Genomic DNA, 14,946 nt, shown 5'->3' on the forward strand with positions numbered 1-14,946 from the left:
GTTCAATAAGTTCAACAAGTCCAACTGTAAGCTCCTTAAAGGATCTTCACGTTGCCTGAGTAGTCCGTAGATCATCTTCCTGACAGTGAGTGGCCATAATGTACTATTCGTAAGTACTAACAGATGGACATAAAAATATAAGTAGACTGGTGTTCCTGGAAGTGGGGGGAGAAGGATGATTTCTTTGCTGTTTTTAATGTACTCACCTAAGGCCCAGTATGACACAGCTTCCAAAGGTGGGGAACTGCTGCAGATAGCATGGATATACATGAGGTGTATCATTAGCTCAGCCAAGCACCACCAAAAGAAAATACGAATTATGCCCACGATTAAGATGCCAACATTGGTCTTCAAACTGAAGGCTTCTTGTTTCCTCATCTAAATGAAGAAACCCAAAGAGGTTACATGACACATAACTGACTGTTTTATTCAAAGACTCATCTTAAGAACCCCTCCCTTTTTTCATTTACTATTCACTTCAGTTCAAAGGTTTCATTTACTATTTATTACTACTAAGGGGGCATTTGACCACCCCGTTTGAGAATTCTGGACACACACAGATGGAGTCTGGTTTCTTCTTTCTCAAACTCACTAAGAAGTAGAAATCAGCAAAGTAGAAATTTGAGAGGTAAGCAAAGTCAAGCAAGTTTCCAGTCAATAACTCAAGACTAGCTGCAGTATTTAAAAATATTCACTTACATTCCCATGCAGTGAGATTCTCCCTTCCTCCAGATGACATTTCCATTCTCTCTGCATTGCAAAAACTACTTGTGCAGCCTGTGTGTACGGGAATGCAATGGCATCTGTTGGTGTGCTGCAATTTCCACACTAGGCACCCTAATGCAGGGGTATCCACACTACTCTTTCCTTACACTGTTCAGGTGCCAAAGGGTCTCTGGATTGCTTTGCTATTACATGCTGCCCAGTGCTTTAAACACATGATCTTTGTATCTGCTTCCATTTTGCATTTATTCCAAATGGACAGTTTAAATGGCCTGATTCCACAGGCATCTCTCTGAATGTACAGTGACGCAAAAGATGTTGCTCTCTCCTCCCTACACTGTCACTTCAGAAGTTACATCCTAGTCACCAGCTGCTGCCAAACAAACATACTGCCAGGAGGCCTGAGGTCCATTACCCAGAATGTCATCACTTTCAGGATGGCCTGAGGAAGGGCTGCCTTGGTAACAGCCACTTTATTTCTGGAAGGCCGTCAAGCTTCAGAGGAGTTTATTAAAAGCTGATTCTGACCATACGAACAAGTTCCTAAGCATCTAATCCAGACAAAAGTATATACCCAGGAATAAGCATACATTTATTTGCAGTTTTAAGTATGGAACACACCATAATAAATACAGGAAGCATAGGACAACAAAGTATGTCCTTTACTTTCTTTTTAATGCGTGTCTTCTAATGGCACTTGACATTCCGAGGTCTGTTCACACAGACACATAACACAGAAAGAAAGGGACATACAAGAGAAAACCAAAAGGCTTGAAAGAAGGTTAAAAGTACTTGCTAAAAGTAGAATAAACCTGCCCACCTCATACGGACAAAAGGATTACAAGAAAACATGGAGCTTTCACAGAAGAATCTTGCCATGTGTTGTGAATTATTTTTCCTTGCAAGTTTTGTGAAAATTCCCTCATGAAAATCATAAGAATTACTCCAAGAACATGCACAAAAAGATGGTATCCCCAGCTCATTCCTGTCATGTTGTTGAATTCTCAGAGAAAGCCCATCCCCTTCAGATTCACTAGAACTAAAACACCTTGAATTGACAATGCTATTCAATTTCCAGAAGTATGTCATCAGTAACACATCTCATGCAGGAGAAAGCCCTGTCCTTCCTTGCATCATGGTACGCAGACACTTTGGAAGCTCAAGGAAAAAAAAAAAAAAAAGCAACAGCATTGGCTACAGAGTATTAAAAGGACTACTTGGTCAAACTGTCCAAGCAGCCTACAGACCAGGCAGGTCCAATCCCAACGACCAACCATGAAAGTTTGCTGCATCAAACAAACATATTGATCCTGAGGTTACATTAATCATTCTCAAGTCCTACAGAACAACTTCTCAACTTCAGTTAAGTGCTTCTGCAGTTCTCAATCTCCTTTTCTGACAGCAACAATAAACACACTTTTTGTACCGCCTGCTTTGAACTAACTGCTACAAACTGCTATCTTCAAAACTCTTCTCTAACCTCAGCTGTCAAGGTGATGACATGACTCTTACAAGAATACTTTTTCATGCATTTTGACATACACCAAGAAACAAATTGTTCAATGTTTTTTCTTCTTTATAGCTTTAACAGAGCAGGTCTGTGCATATTTAAATGACAATGTAATGCAAATACAGGCATCCCATTCTCCATGTTTGTTTTTTCCCCTCACCCTGTGTCAAACCAAGAATACAGACAGGCTTCGCACAGGTCTTTACTGAGCTGTATCAGATAAACTAACTTTCATTTCAAGACTCTACATGCAGTTTTTCCATCCAGATAGCTCCAAGCTGCCCTCTACTCACAGTCTTGTATACGGGTTCTGAAACACTCCTTGAGAAAAATAATTTCTCTCTGTGTGCAGTACAGTAATATAGGTGTTATTTAACACAATTTAAAAGCTATAAAACAATAAACAGTAAAGAAAACTTTCTGGGCATCCATATAAGTCAGTCTAGCAGAAGAACAATCTTACTCATTTGAAGGTTTTTAAATCCCCATTTCTCCTAGGTGTTGTCTTTTCCTGAAAAGGGTATTAAAGATGCACAGATGATTGGCTTGTTCTCAGTGAAGCCTGGAAGATTGCTTATTACATGCTTCTGTCAGTCTCACAGATGCTTTTGCTTATCTGACTCATCTCCCTTAATGGCATCGCACTGGCAGTAAGCACTTGAAGAAACCAACTTTTCTTCAAAGTGGTGAAAGATCATTTGACTCTGCCCCTTTAATTTGTGTAACACTTCCTCCAGTCACAGCTCAGGGAGCATCTCGGCATCTCTGCTTCCTACTTGACAGCATTCGGTCTCCAGGTTCATTTAAGAACTCATGCTGAGATATTCAAACATACAGAGAGGATTTGGACACCTGCCTACTATTAAATGTAATGGAAAATAAGCATGCAAATGCATTAGTCAGCCTCAGAACTTTAGTGTCTATTTAGGGACCTACCTTGCCTCTCCTATTTCATTTGTATGATTCACAAAAGCTTAAGGGCTTTTAGTAAAGGAATCAGACGTTTCCCGTTGCAGCAGAAGGCAAGTGGAACCCATCCTTCCAGGCTGACTCAGCTACAAGGACACCTTTTCTGGAGCAACCAGCAACCAACACAAGACCTCACTTTTATCAGTCTTTCTTCACTGGCAGAAAACAGCAACCTCAATGAACTGGGATTAATCTGACTTTTTTGAAGTGCTGACTACTGGGTATGTCTGATGTAGCAAAGAGGAACTGCACAGGAGAATTTTTTTTGGTATTAAAATTATACACCAACTGCCCATGATAACCAGGGTAAAACTAAGATTTTCCATGTTTTTAAAAAGGCAATTTTTTTTTTTAATAAAAAAAAATGTGTCATCAGAGGAGTTCCCCTACCATGCACACAACAACAAAAAAAAAACAATGCAGGAACGATAATTTGCGTCAAGCTTGGGAAACAATACTGTGGTATAAATTTTATGATCAAAATAGAAATCTGACCAAAATGATCCACCTAAATGACAGGAACTCACTTGTCACAAAAGCATGGAACCAAACATTTACTTAGGCTTCCCGTCAGCTTAGATAAGCTGTGACTTCAGATAAGAAAAAAAGTCCCGCAGACTTTTTCTACAACATCTTGTCCAGGATAAAAAAGTTTAGCCTTGCATTTTCCAGAGCTATTAAATACAAATGAGTATCAGACCTGCCACTTGTGCCCACTATAACCTCAGTTTTCACTTTCATAAACCCAAGTCTCTATTTGTTACAGTTTCAACAGAAACTTTCCAAAAATAAACAGAAGCAATACACAGGCATCTATATACAAACCATGAAACTGCTCTTTTAGTTTAAACTATCCACTCATCCACTTTACCCAAACGTTAACTATAAACATCATTGATGGTTATTTCATTGCTTACTTAAATGTGCAAGAAAACAAGAAAAGCAATAAAGTGTCAGACCAAAAAAAATCCTAGAAGAATTAGAAGAAGAATTAGAATTATGAATTCTTCTAAATCCTTTAGAAGAATTTCAGCTTCTAAACTGGTAGGGAAGGGAGGGATGTCTTCAAGTTGGCATGCAGGACACTACCAAATTCCCAGTGATTCACTCCCAACTGTCCAGTATTCACGTTCCCATAATATTATTCGATATTATCAAAATTATGGGGAATACTATTTTAGACATACTATCCTAATTACCTAAAGACTACACAGAAACTGAAATCATTTAAATAACAAGAATAGTATTATAGAATTAGTTACAGATACATTTTTATGGAAGCTACAACGCACATAAAAATACCTTTCTGTAGTTTTTTTTTTTGTTTTGTTTTTTAAATAACTAGTTGAAAGAAAAATATTTATTTTTGAAGGAAAGAGTCTAATATAGGAGATTACTGTCAGCTTTCAGTAACTATTCTGTTTCTTTCTACCTTCTCCCTAATGCTGGAGTCCAATCAACCTCTCTCCACCCAATCACTAGATATAAAAGCTTATTTTGATATTTTTTCCATCAACCAATCAAATATATTATCAATGTTAATTATCAGCCTTATACAAATTCACTATTATTTCATGGATGGCATATAAACACAAAGACTTAAGATTTGTTTCCATCCACAGCCTTCCCTTCCGCAAGCAGCTTACTTCAACACTTGTCAAGAAAGGGACAAATACATACTAATGTCCCTAATGAGACACCTTCTCTTTCAAAGTCTCATCAACATCCATTTTGTCAAAAACGTAACTAGAAAATAAATATAAACTCAGAGTCATCTGCAACCTACTTTTTTATAGTGTATTTCAAAATGTATCTCAAGGTATGAAATATCTCTTCATATTATTGCAAGGGTGAAAGCATTGTCGTCTACCTAAAATTTTGCTCATGATCATTATTAAAATGTCTCAAAATATGAAAAATGAAAATTAACCCATCACATCTAATCTACTTCTAATAAAGAACAGGTTCTGTGTCTAGACTTGGCAGCTGAAAAGAGATCACCATTTTCTTCAATATTTCTTAGTCAAATTTGACTCAGACACAGATGCGCTGGAAGTCTGTAACTGCATTGTCTTAAAAATACTCTTACCTGCTTACTAAATTCATCGAAGTTCATAAGGGGTCCATTGTGGAACAATGGATAGTAAAACACGTATGCCAGCATCCACAGGAACGAATGTGATGATTTCTGGGCAGGCTCATGCCAGCAGTATTCCAGGCTGAAACTCGTGTAGAAGAGGCAGCGGACAGACACCGTGAAGAGCAGCAGGTAATACTCATTTTCAGTATCGTACCACTTTCTCTGTGAGACAAAGAAAAGTCAGCTCATAATGGTACAACGCTATGGTTTTAAAATTGCAAGACAAATGTTATCAGTCAAGACCCTGACATTTCAGGTCACCAGCAGCAGAAAGCAACTAAAGTTAACAGAGGCCAGAATGAATGTCTGAAGTGAACATCGCTAACATCTGAAGAGTGAGCACTGGCTGCTGAACGAGCTGCTGATGGCATAAAATTATAACAGCTTAATTCCAAACTGTAGTACATTTTGAAGAACTATGAAATTAGGAGAGCTTTTCTCACAGCAGTGCCATTTTTTCCCCCTCAGGTTTTGTCCAGTAATAGAGTATCCAAAATAGCTGGCAATCGGACTGATAACTGAAGAGCTACTAGGACTGAAGCCAAGGCTACAATTCAGATCTAAAGAGACTGAGATACTCACTAGGAAGCTCAAGGCTAGAAAGATTTTTCTGACCCTTCGTCATGTTTATGATACTCCCTGTTGCACATTTTCTACAAAAAAAAATATATATATATGTATATACATATATTTATATATGTATATTGGTACTCACCCATCACAACAAAACTCAGAACATCAGCAAATTTAATTTGTCTGATTATATTTGTTTGTAGTGGGCTTGAGAAGCCCTTTCATCTCTCAGTGAGACAGAAATCTACCTATACCACACAGAAAACCTATACCTTCCTCCTCAAAATTAAAACAAACCTTGCAATGTATTCGTAGTTTTTTTCCTCTTAGTCCAAATAAATGCAAGGATGACATTTCTACACAACTAAGAAGCAGTTTTTCTAAAATCTGTGTTGCCAAACACATTAGCAAAACAGGAAAACTGAGTTTGCACCAAACAGTTGTGAGCAAGCAACTTGTTTGGTAAATCAAAATGTCAGAGAAACAGTCTTTATTTCCATGCAGAAGCCTGCAGACACCAGTTAAGATCCTGTCAGTCTTGACTAAGCAATTCCTGGATATGAACCCTCAAAATCAGCACTTTAAATTGGTATGATTATACCTCTAACAGAGGAGAAATATGTTTACTAGAGGACTGGCACGGTATTTATCATACTCCATCCCCATGGGGTAATTCTTCCATATTAAGACACGTAATTTCATCTCAGTGCACTGATCAGCATGACTGAGAGGAATGTCCACAACTACCCATAAATTACAATTAAGTGTGGTGACGCCAAACAACATCTCAAGAAGCATCAGAAATCCAGATCTCAAATCCAAACCCCAATGCTGGGGCAAAGCGGATTTTTCAGATTCAAATCCTAATGAGCAAACCAACAGGAAGACAGAAAAATATCCATGGGCTTTCCAAATGATTAATTGTGTGGATGTTACGTACAGCGCTACTCTCAATGGACAGAACAGAGGAGAATGTGTTGGTGTCTCAGTCTCAAAGGCATCTGAGAAATTTAAAGAGGTCTGACACAAATGAAATTAAAGGGACACAAGTTCATCAATAGCAAAATGAAGCAGATCCCACAATGCACAAGTAGTTAGCAATAGCACAAAGAAAAAATAGCCTGATACGATATGGGCATGGATTTGAGTAACAGCATCAAAAAGCAAGCAGAAACATTTGGTTTTAAGTATTTGGAAGATTTCCACTATCAGCCATCAGCACTTGGAGTGGAAAAGGAAGGGAAACGCCATATTTGTGTCACAGCAGTCCTTCCTCCAGGATTTTACTCCAAACCACAAACCAAGTAAAAGAGAACAAGAAAAAATAGCCAGCAACAAAAATAATTCATAAGAGGGGAAAAGTAACAGCATGTGGGCCACTCAGCAATATTCTTCAAAGGAAGATGAAAGAGAGGACAATTTAAAATGCATGTCCAGTGTAGTATCCATATGGTCAAGCGAAATTTTGGCCTGCTGCTGTGACTGTAGAATTCCAAACTATTCCTTCTGTCAGGATGACAGACTTACATCAAAAGCACGTGGCTTTATAAAAGAGCTGGGATGTAATTGTGTATTGCTAGCACAATCTTTAGTACCCTTGTGAAGTCAGTCCTTCCAAAGTCACATATCAATTCCTTCAGAATAAGTACAAATAATTTAACATTTAGAAGATATGGTATTTAATTCCTGCAAGGTATTCAGTGTTTCATTTCATGCAAGTTACCAACAAGTTTGAATTGGCTTTTGAGTAATGCCTCAGCAGCAGACTTTGCTTTTAAGGAATGCAAGTGCTGGCTTCTGCTATCCAGCCTAACATTCAAAATGCAGCCTAACATTCAAAATAATGAACAGAACCTTTCCAAAAACTGTATCAGCAAACAGGGACGTTGCCAATTTCTGGGCAATAGACAGAGATGTTTACAGTAGATACAAAGGCTACCCCAAATAAACAAGAAAGGCTCCTTCATCAACTTTCCTAGCAGTATACTTAAGCAACAACCATGTGGATACCACTCTGTAGCACTGATTGCCAGTTCTATAAACCGGGTGGGGAGGGAAATCCGTATCACTTTCTACTAATATCTACAGGCTATTAACGAAAGAACACATTTGCCCCAGGTCTTACCCTCCAGTTTCCACTACATATTTAAATAATGAAGAATAATCTCATGTGCTGGGTCTGACCAAAAGAGAGAGAAAGAAGCCTGAGAAAAATACTTTGGCTACAATACTCAGAAAAAGACAGACCAATCAGCAGGTAAGATAGGAAGAGAGAAGTGTAAACCTGTCTCCCATTTCTTTCTCAGTTATCCTGTATTTAATATTTGATACAGGGACAGTCATTTATTTTCTGAACACAGGCTGGAAGTCACTGAGGGTGTGCAAACATGCCTCTGTGGCAGTGAAGGAAAACAAGACTTGGGAATCAGGCCACTGACACTGAACAAACGTCTTGTCACCTCTTCTTTTCAAAAGAAGAACCAGAAAAAAATCAGTTAAGGTCTTTGATATAGTCACACATTTTCAGGTAACCAAATTTATAGGAATTAGAGCAAGGCTCATGTTTTTATTTCTAGTTGCCAACCTCACAGCAAGGTGGTAGTGTATGTTTGTGCTGTGAAAATTTAATCACGGGCACAGCTGCAACATCCCAATTCCTGTTTCTGAGAACCTCTCTTAATTGAGGTGTGTACTACAGAGTTTATGCACTGTATAACTGATGCTGTGCTTTTTGCATATAATTGGCCACAATGCTATACCTGATCATAGGCTAAAGTCAGCCAAGATACCAACATTATGTTATTACGACTGGATGCTTTTCTCAAGCAATGCCAGACCTCTCTGGCATCCTCTTGAAGGCACACTTTCTCTTAAACATCAGAGTCAAGTTTTACTGAAAACTTCCACCACACGGAAAGCTTTAGCTCTAATGGATTGCATTTACACTAAACATCAAACATTGTTTTGCTAATTTACAAAGTTTTCCCAAGTGTTCCTGGGGTCTATTAGCTTCATCTTCAGCATTCGTTTGCCATTAGGCACCAATTCCTCCACTGCTCTTCCCAAACAGCAGTACACACATTATAAAGAAGCTATTTTAGCTTTTCTTTGCTATTCAGGTGGCAGTACAAGAGTGGCACTTCTGTGCAGGAGCAGCAGAATGAACAGCTCTGATCAGAGCTGCTGAGCCTGCTCCCATGCATGCTGAATTCAGAGTGGCAATTCCTAGTCACACGAGAGGCACTGCATGTGGCTCCACAGTCAGGAAAAATACAGCAAATGGAAAGGAGGTAGGAGGGAGGAAATGTAAGGAAACAACTTTTGCTGTAGGACAGAAGAGGTGTCAAAGGAAAACAGATGAAGTCAGGAATGGTGAATAAGACTGGAGATCAATAAAAGTAACAGAAGTTACAGTAGACAGCATGCTCATGGATGTCTTGTTAAGGTTTAAACACTCCCTTACATGGTAAGAGACTGCCACGTTATCCTGCAGACTTCTTCCATTCATTTGGCATAATTCAGAGTAAGAATGCAGCCAGGTCTCAGGCGCAGAAGAGGAGCTCTGCTGCGGAGCCATCTGACAGCTCTAGAAGGCTGGGCCTTATCTAGAGAAGTCACTTGGAACCACTTTCTGCCCCTGATTGTCTCTTCAAAAGCAAACAGAACAGCCCAGGCTTTTATCCTTGCATGGGTGACAGACCTCTCTCAGAAAAACCCCACAGGCATTTCTCAAGCATCAGACCACCACCAATTTCACTCCTCTTGTTTGCTGTTTGAGAGTCCTGCAGGACCTGCAACATCAACATAGAACAAAGAGGAAGGAGGGAACAAAGGCAGTAACAAACGCAAGAGCTAGAGATGGCAGCTTCAAAGAAGTATAGCCAAAGCTTTAGAAGAAGCGTGTAAACAGGCTAGCACGTACAGTATGCTGAATTTAACCTGATTGTGTCAGCTGTTATCTAAAAGACCAAAGAGCAGTAACTGTGACTTCAGTCACACGCACCATTATGAATCAGGTTATGTATTATTGTCGTGAGCTACCTTTCACTTTATGCCTTGAAAAAACACCCAAATCCACACTAAAGTGAGTGCTCACCAAGCTTATGAACATATCCACATTTCTAATTGTAGAAGCTCTCATGTGACCCATATGCAGTTATACTTCCTGAAGGTTTTCAAGCCAACCTCTGTTTAGACCGACTGAAGGGGCAGTAGTTGGTCTAAAAGATGGCTACCGTAACAACAAATAACACTGTAATTAATTTGATGCTTAATCCATGCTTTGAAATTACCTTGGCTTCTTCCACAGCTGGTATGTGTAACGTGGATAACAGGACAAGAGAGCACAACCATGTCAGGAGCGAGATCTGAAACTGAGCCACAGCAAACGAAATAGCTGCGTATAGCAAGATGACTGCAAAGCCCTTGATTCCTAATAGAAACCAGCAGGCAGCCATTCCATACACCATCAAGCACCATGGTTTATACTGTTCGGAAAAAAAAAAAAAAAAAAAAAAAAAAAGAAAAAGAACACTTAACAATTTTTAAACTTTATTTCTAAAGCAAAAAATGCGTGTACTGTTCTATACATAGTAGAGTGGCAGGCTTTCTTTTCACATAACTAACTAGAACACACAGAAATTCACTACTGTAAGTTAAATACATACACACCTTCTCCATGAAGAGTCTGCACATTTGTGATACCAGCAGATGACCAGCCAGAAGCCACAGTATACGTTCCCTTCCCCATTCAACCCAGTAGCTCCACTCAAAATCCAGGGGATCCTGGGCACACAAGAGAATTGGTAAATACGCCTAACCACAAAGCCATATTCTTAAAGGTCAACAAAATGTCTCAGTAACATACGAGGTCCATTATCCAATACCACAGAACTTGATCACTGAAGAATCTTTTGTTTAAGCAATCCTGTCTGATTGTTTACAGTGGTGAGCTCCAACAACTCCATTTTGACTTCAAATGCCCTAAAATCCACAGAAAGACGCGGAAGAGCAGAGGGGCACTGCCAGCACAGAACAAGAAGTGCACTAAAGGGAGCTGATACCTGCCCCACCTGCACACAAAACTGACAGCAGCAGGAGCCTGCAGGGCCCCAGGTGCAGCATGAAAACACTGCCACTGACAAAATACAAGGTTGCAGATGGCTCAGACCCCAAGTCAATTTCAAAGCACCTAAGCTCTTAAGCATTCCCATGACAGGGAGATACATATTCCACTTCTTTCTGCAGGACAGGCTCCAAATCACTGGATAAATTAATCCAAAGCTTCCTTGTGCTGCTGCATGCTCATTAGCAGATTATCAGGAAAGAGATAATTGAGCAAGAATGAGTGCCAGGCACCTTCAGTATTTGCCTGAACGCTTTCTTTTGCTGAAACCTATTGAAAACAACAAAACCAAGACATGCTCTCAGCAGGAGGCAAGCACATGGCCCACAGACTCCTCAGGGTTGCTTTTGAGATGTCCTGATTTCACAGAAAGGTAGGCAGTGCAAAGCAGCTGCAAACAAAAATAAGTAGGATGGTGCCAAGGAAACACTGCCTGGTTACAAGTGTAGGTAAATCACATGCAACCGCATTGATTCAACATGTTATCCAACCTGGACAGCACAAAGGAATATGGAGTACTAACCACTATATCTATTTCCAGAAGTAAGAGAGGGCAATAGATAGACTTTCAGGTGAGAAAAGGTGAAAGTGAAACCAAGTCCTGACTGCCATACGTGCATACCTAGACTTTTCTGAGGGATAAGGAAACTAGCTTGGCAAACTTACAGTTTGGATGAAATGACACCTTGCTCTTAAGAGGATTTTTACTCACTGTTTCAATAAAGCCTAACTGTGACCAGGTGAAGCCAGGTCAGCTTGAAACTCCTGAAACACACAAATGTCATTTTAAACTAGATAAAAGGGATCATCTGTCTGCCCCCATTTCCCTGCTAAAAGTTAGGACTCACAAACACACACAGCTGCCTGCATGACTAGACCTAAATTCAGCATCTCATACACTTCCAATCTCCAGAATATTTTATGGCTTTCTGGAAAGCACCTGTAGAGGGGCCCATACCAATGGTGACAGTGGGCCTAAATAACAAGATAATTCCACAGATATGCATTTTTAGCCTCGTTTAAATCACCTTCAAAATTAATTGCAAGGTGAATTTTCTTCAAAAAGAAGTGGGGTGTGTTATCTGGGATTTAGTTTGTCTTAAAACAAAAACATGTTTCTTTAAACATGAATGCTTAAAATCTGTTCTCCTCTATGGGGGACTACAGGTCAATCAAGGGTGCAACTACTGGTCACTGATGTTACGCATTACCCAAACAGCCAAATGACATGAAAAATGGAAAAAAGGCTGGAGGAAATGTAAACGATGATCAAAACCATGAAGGCCAAGTAGCAGCACAGAAGATTTATTCAGTGATATTACTAACGAGTAACACTCAGACCAGCAACCAGAAAAAAACTGCCATTATGGTGCTTAAATCTAGATATGCCTGGCAAATCTTTTTCCTCATTAGAAATAAACAAAGGAAATTAACTATGACTGAAAATCTGTGAAGTTACTGTGAATTTCTGAAGTTAAATTTGTATCTCTGGTGAACAAAAGACACTTTTGGAGCTGTTTTGTTAGCATTATTTCCATGTTATTGAAAGGTAGTTCAGGTTAGCCTAGGTCACAGAGGAAAAGGTGCTGGAAACAAGAAATTAACAGTGCTTATGTTATATCACTCCACCCCTCCAAGAAAAATAAACCTGCTTGATCCCACAAAAGAGCAGAACATCAGAAAAAGCAGATTAAGTACCACAGTATCTCTCGTCTTGGAGGCACTTATTGCTTATTTGTACATTAAGAAAAATACACAGTGCCTGTGCTTTGAGATTTTTGTCTTGTTCTTCACAGAGCTTTGGACTCTGGAGTCTATGGGAGTCTGGCTATGGAGGGAGAAAAATGTGTCAATGAAACAGGAAAAACATTAAAACACTTAGCAGTAAAGTTTCCGTACAAAGTACCAACACAGGAAAGAAAAGCCCAATAAGAAGCACAGTAAATTGTTCTATGATCTCTGCTTCCAGCAAAACACTGTTCAACACATCAACTTACTGCAAGGAAGACTTTAAGGAACTGCAGGACAGAAGCTTGCAGCAAATCAACAAAATAAGAAGTACTGGTAATGTTCATTATTCCTACCTTTTTAAGGCCCCAAAACAGAGTCCCTTTTTCCAGTCCAAAGTTTCTGTCAATTTCACCTTCATATTCTACAAAGAATAATAAATCTTCATTAATGACATAATCCTAAAAAAAAGCAAGGGTCAGCAACAGGGCACTCTGCTTCTAAATAGCAACAAATTTCCCTCATCTTCTTCACAGCTGTGGATGCTTAGAGCTGGGGAAAGGAAGATGTCTGCAAGGAAGGAACTCTGATGTGAAGCCAGCACCGTTTCCTCCTTCCCACTAGGCACAAACAAGAGGCCCCTCTATAGCCAGATCCTGGACTTTGACCTCTGCTCATCCTGAGCCTTTGGATAAGGAATGCTGAACAGCCTTGACCACTAGACCCTTTGCGCATTCACCACAACAGGGGGAATTAACCCCAACATACACTTAAAGAATCATTTTCTGGTTCCCCGTTCCTCATCCCCACCCATCAGGTATTTACACACTTGCCTAAGTTTCCCCCAGCGCCTCCTCACCTCTAAGCTGAATACTTACCATCTTGCATAAAAAACAATATTAATTTAAAACAATAATTAGTCTAAAATAATAAGCAGAATAGACACAACAGACAGCTGAGCTTAAGTCATTTAACACACAAGACCTATAATAATCATAATTCCTTATCTTTTAGGACTGTTTGATATCTCCCTCTAGTGGAAAAGGAAGACATGGGATGTGAAGGCAACTTATAAAAAGTGTGCAGTAAAGCTTTTCAGTGAACAAGCCTCAACCATTAGTTTCAATGAAGCATTTTGACTTCTTCATGAGTGCAAAAACGCATGCTTACCCCGGTGTGCTTTTATCAAGTACTTGCCCACTTCGGTGGGAGTGCATTTCTGGCTTTACTGCCACTAGCTTGCACATTTGGAAGGCAGCAAGGTTAGTTAGCACAGCACACCTTGCTCATCAAAACCTAGCACGATGCAGCACACAGTTCTCTAACTAGGGGTTATTCTGCATTAAGTAACATCCACTTTGTTACCATTAATGTATGAATGTGATGCACTGGGAGGCGCACAGCCCACAGGTGCGAGGTCTTTTCCTACGAAAGCCTGAGCTTCAAAGGTGTCCATCACTTCTGTCCTGAGTGCCAAGGTACCATCACCGAGGGCATTCCCAGCGCTTTAGGCACAAACTTTTAACACGGTTAGAGCCACAGCCCTGGCAGCACGGGCAGCTCGCTAGCGGTTGCTTTCACGTTGCCAGCTCACCGCCAGCCAAAGCACCGATGCTTTGGGGCGCGGGGGAAGAAACAGGGGAGACGCGAGGCCACCGGCCCCGCAGACTTACTTTGCGAAACTCGGTGCACCTCATAGAAAGAATACAAGTGGGAGCCGACCGTCAGGCACAGGTAGGCGGCCATCTCCCAGCCCGGCAGCACCCGCAGCCCCGCAGCCGCGCTGCCGTCCATCGCCCCGGCGGCAGCTCCGCGGCGAGCCCTTAAAAGCAGCCGGGCAAACACCGAGGCAGCCCGGCACCGAGACCTCCGCGGAGCTGCGGGCGGACACAGCCCTTGGTGGAGCCCGGCGGCCCCTGCCCGCGAGGCTCGGGGCTTGCCTCACGGCTCCCCACGCGTGCCCGCGGCCATCTCGCATCGCCCCTGCCCCCGTCCCCGTCCCGGTGCCCCCGCTGCCGGGCGACGGAGCGGACACCGCGGCCTGGCCCGGCCCCGCCGCGCTTCCGGCTCCGGGGCTGCGGCTCCGCCCCGGGACCGGCCGCTGGAGGCTCCCGCAGCGGGGCCAGGGCTGCCCGCAGCGGGTTGCGGGAGCCCAGGGAGCCCCCAGGGGAGCTGGGG

General features: G+C 41.2%; 1 protein-coding gene across 3 annotated transcripts in view; it reads right to left on the reverse strand.

Annotated features, from left to right (window-relative positions):
* Positions 1-14,725, reverse strand: part of HHAT (hedgehog acyltransferase) — a 165,593-nt gene extending 150,868 nt beyond the window's left edge. For 2 of the 3 annotated variants that reach the window (XM_082755693.1, XM_082755692.1), the window contains exons 1-6: positions 14,442-14,725; positions 13,125-13,192; positions 10,587-10,700; positions 10,208-10,402; positions 5,292-5,504; positions 207-378 (exon numbers count right to left, since the gene is read on the reverse strand). In XM_082755693.1, the coding sequence (XP_082611819.1) occupies positions 207-378; positions 5,292-5,504; positions 10,208-10,402; positions 10,587-10,700; positions 13,125-13,192; positions 14,442-14,562 (883 nt within the window). In that variant the 5' untranslated portion in view covers positions 14,563-14,725. The remainder of the gene's footprint in view (positions 1-206; positions 379-5,291; positions 5,505-10,207; positions 10,403-10,586; positions 10,701-13,124; positions 13,193-14,441) is intronic. The other variant, XM_082755694.1, reaches the window with a different exon arrangement.
* Between the last annotated feature and the right edge of the window lie 221 nt (positions 14,726-14,946).

This window comes from Aythya marila (genome assembly GCF_965140915.1).
Source record: "Aythya marila genome assembly, chromosome: 3".
Classification (NCBI taxonomy): Eukaryota; Metazoa; Chordata; class Aves; order Anseriformes; family Anatidae; genus Aythya; species Aythya marila.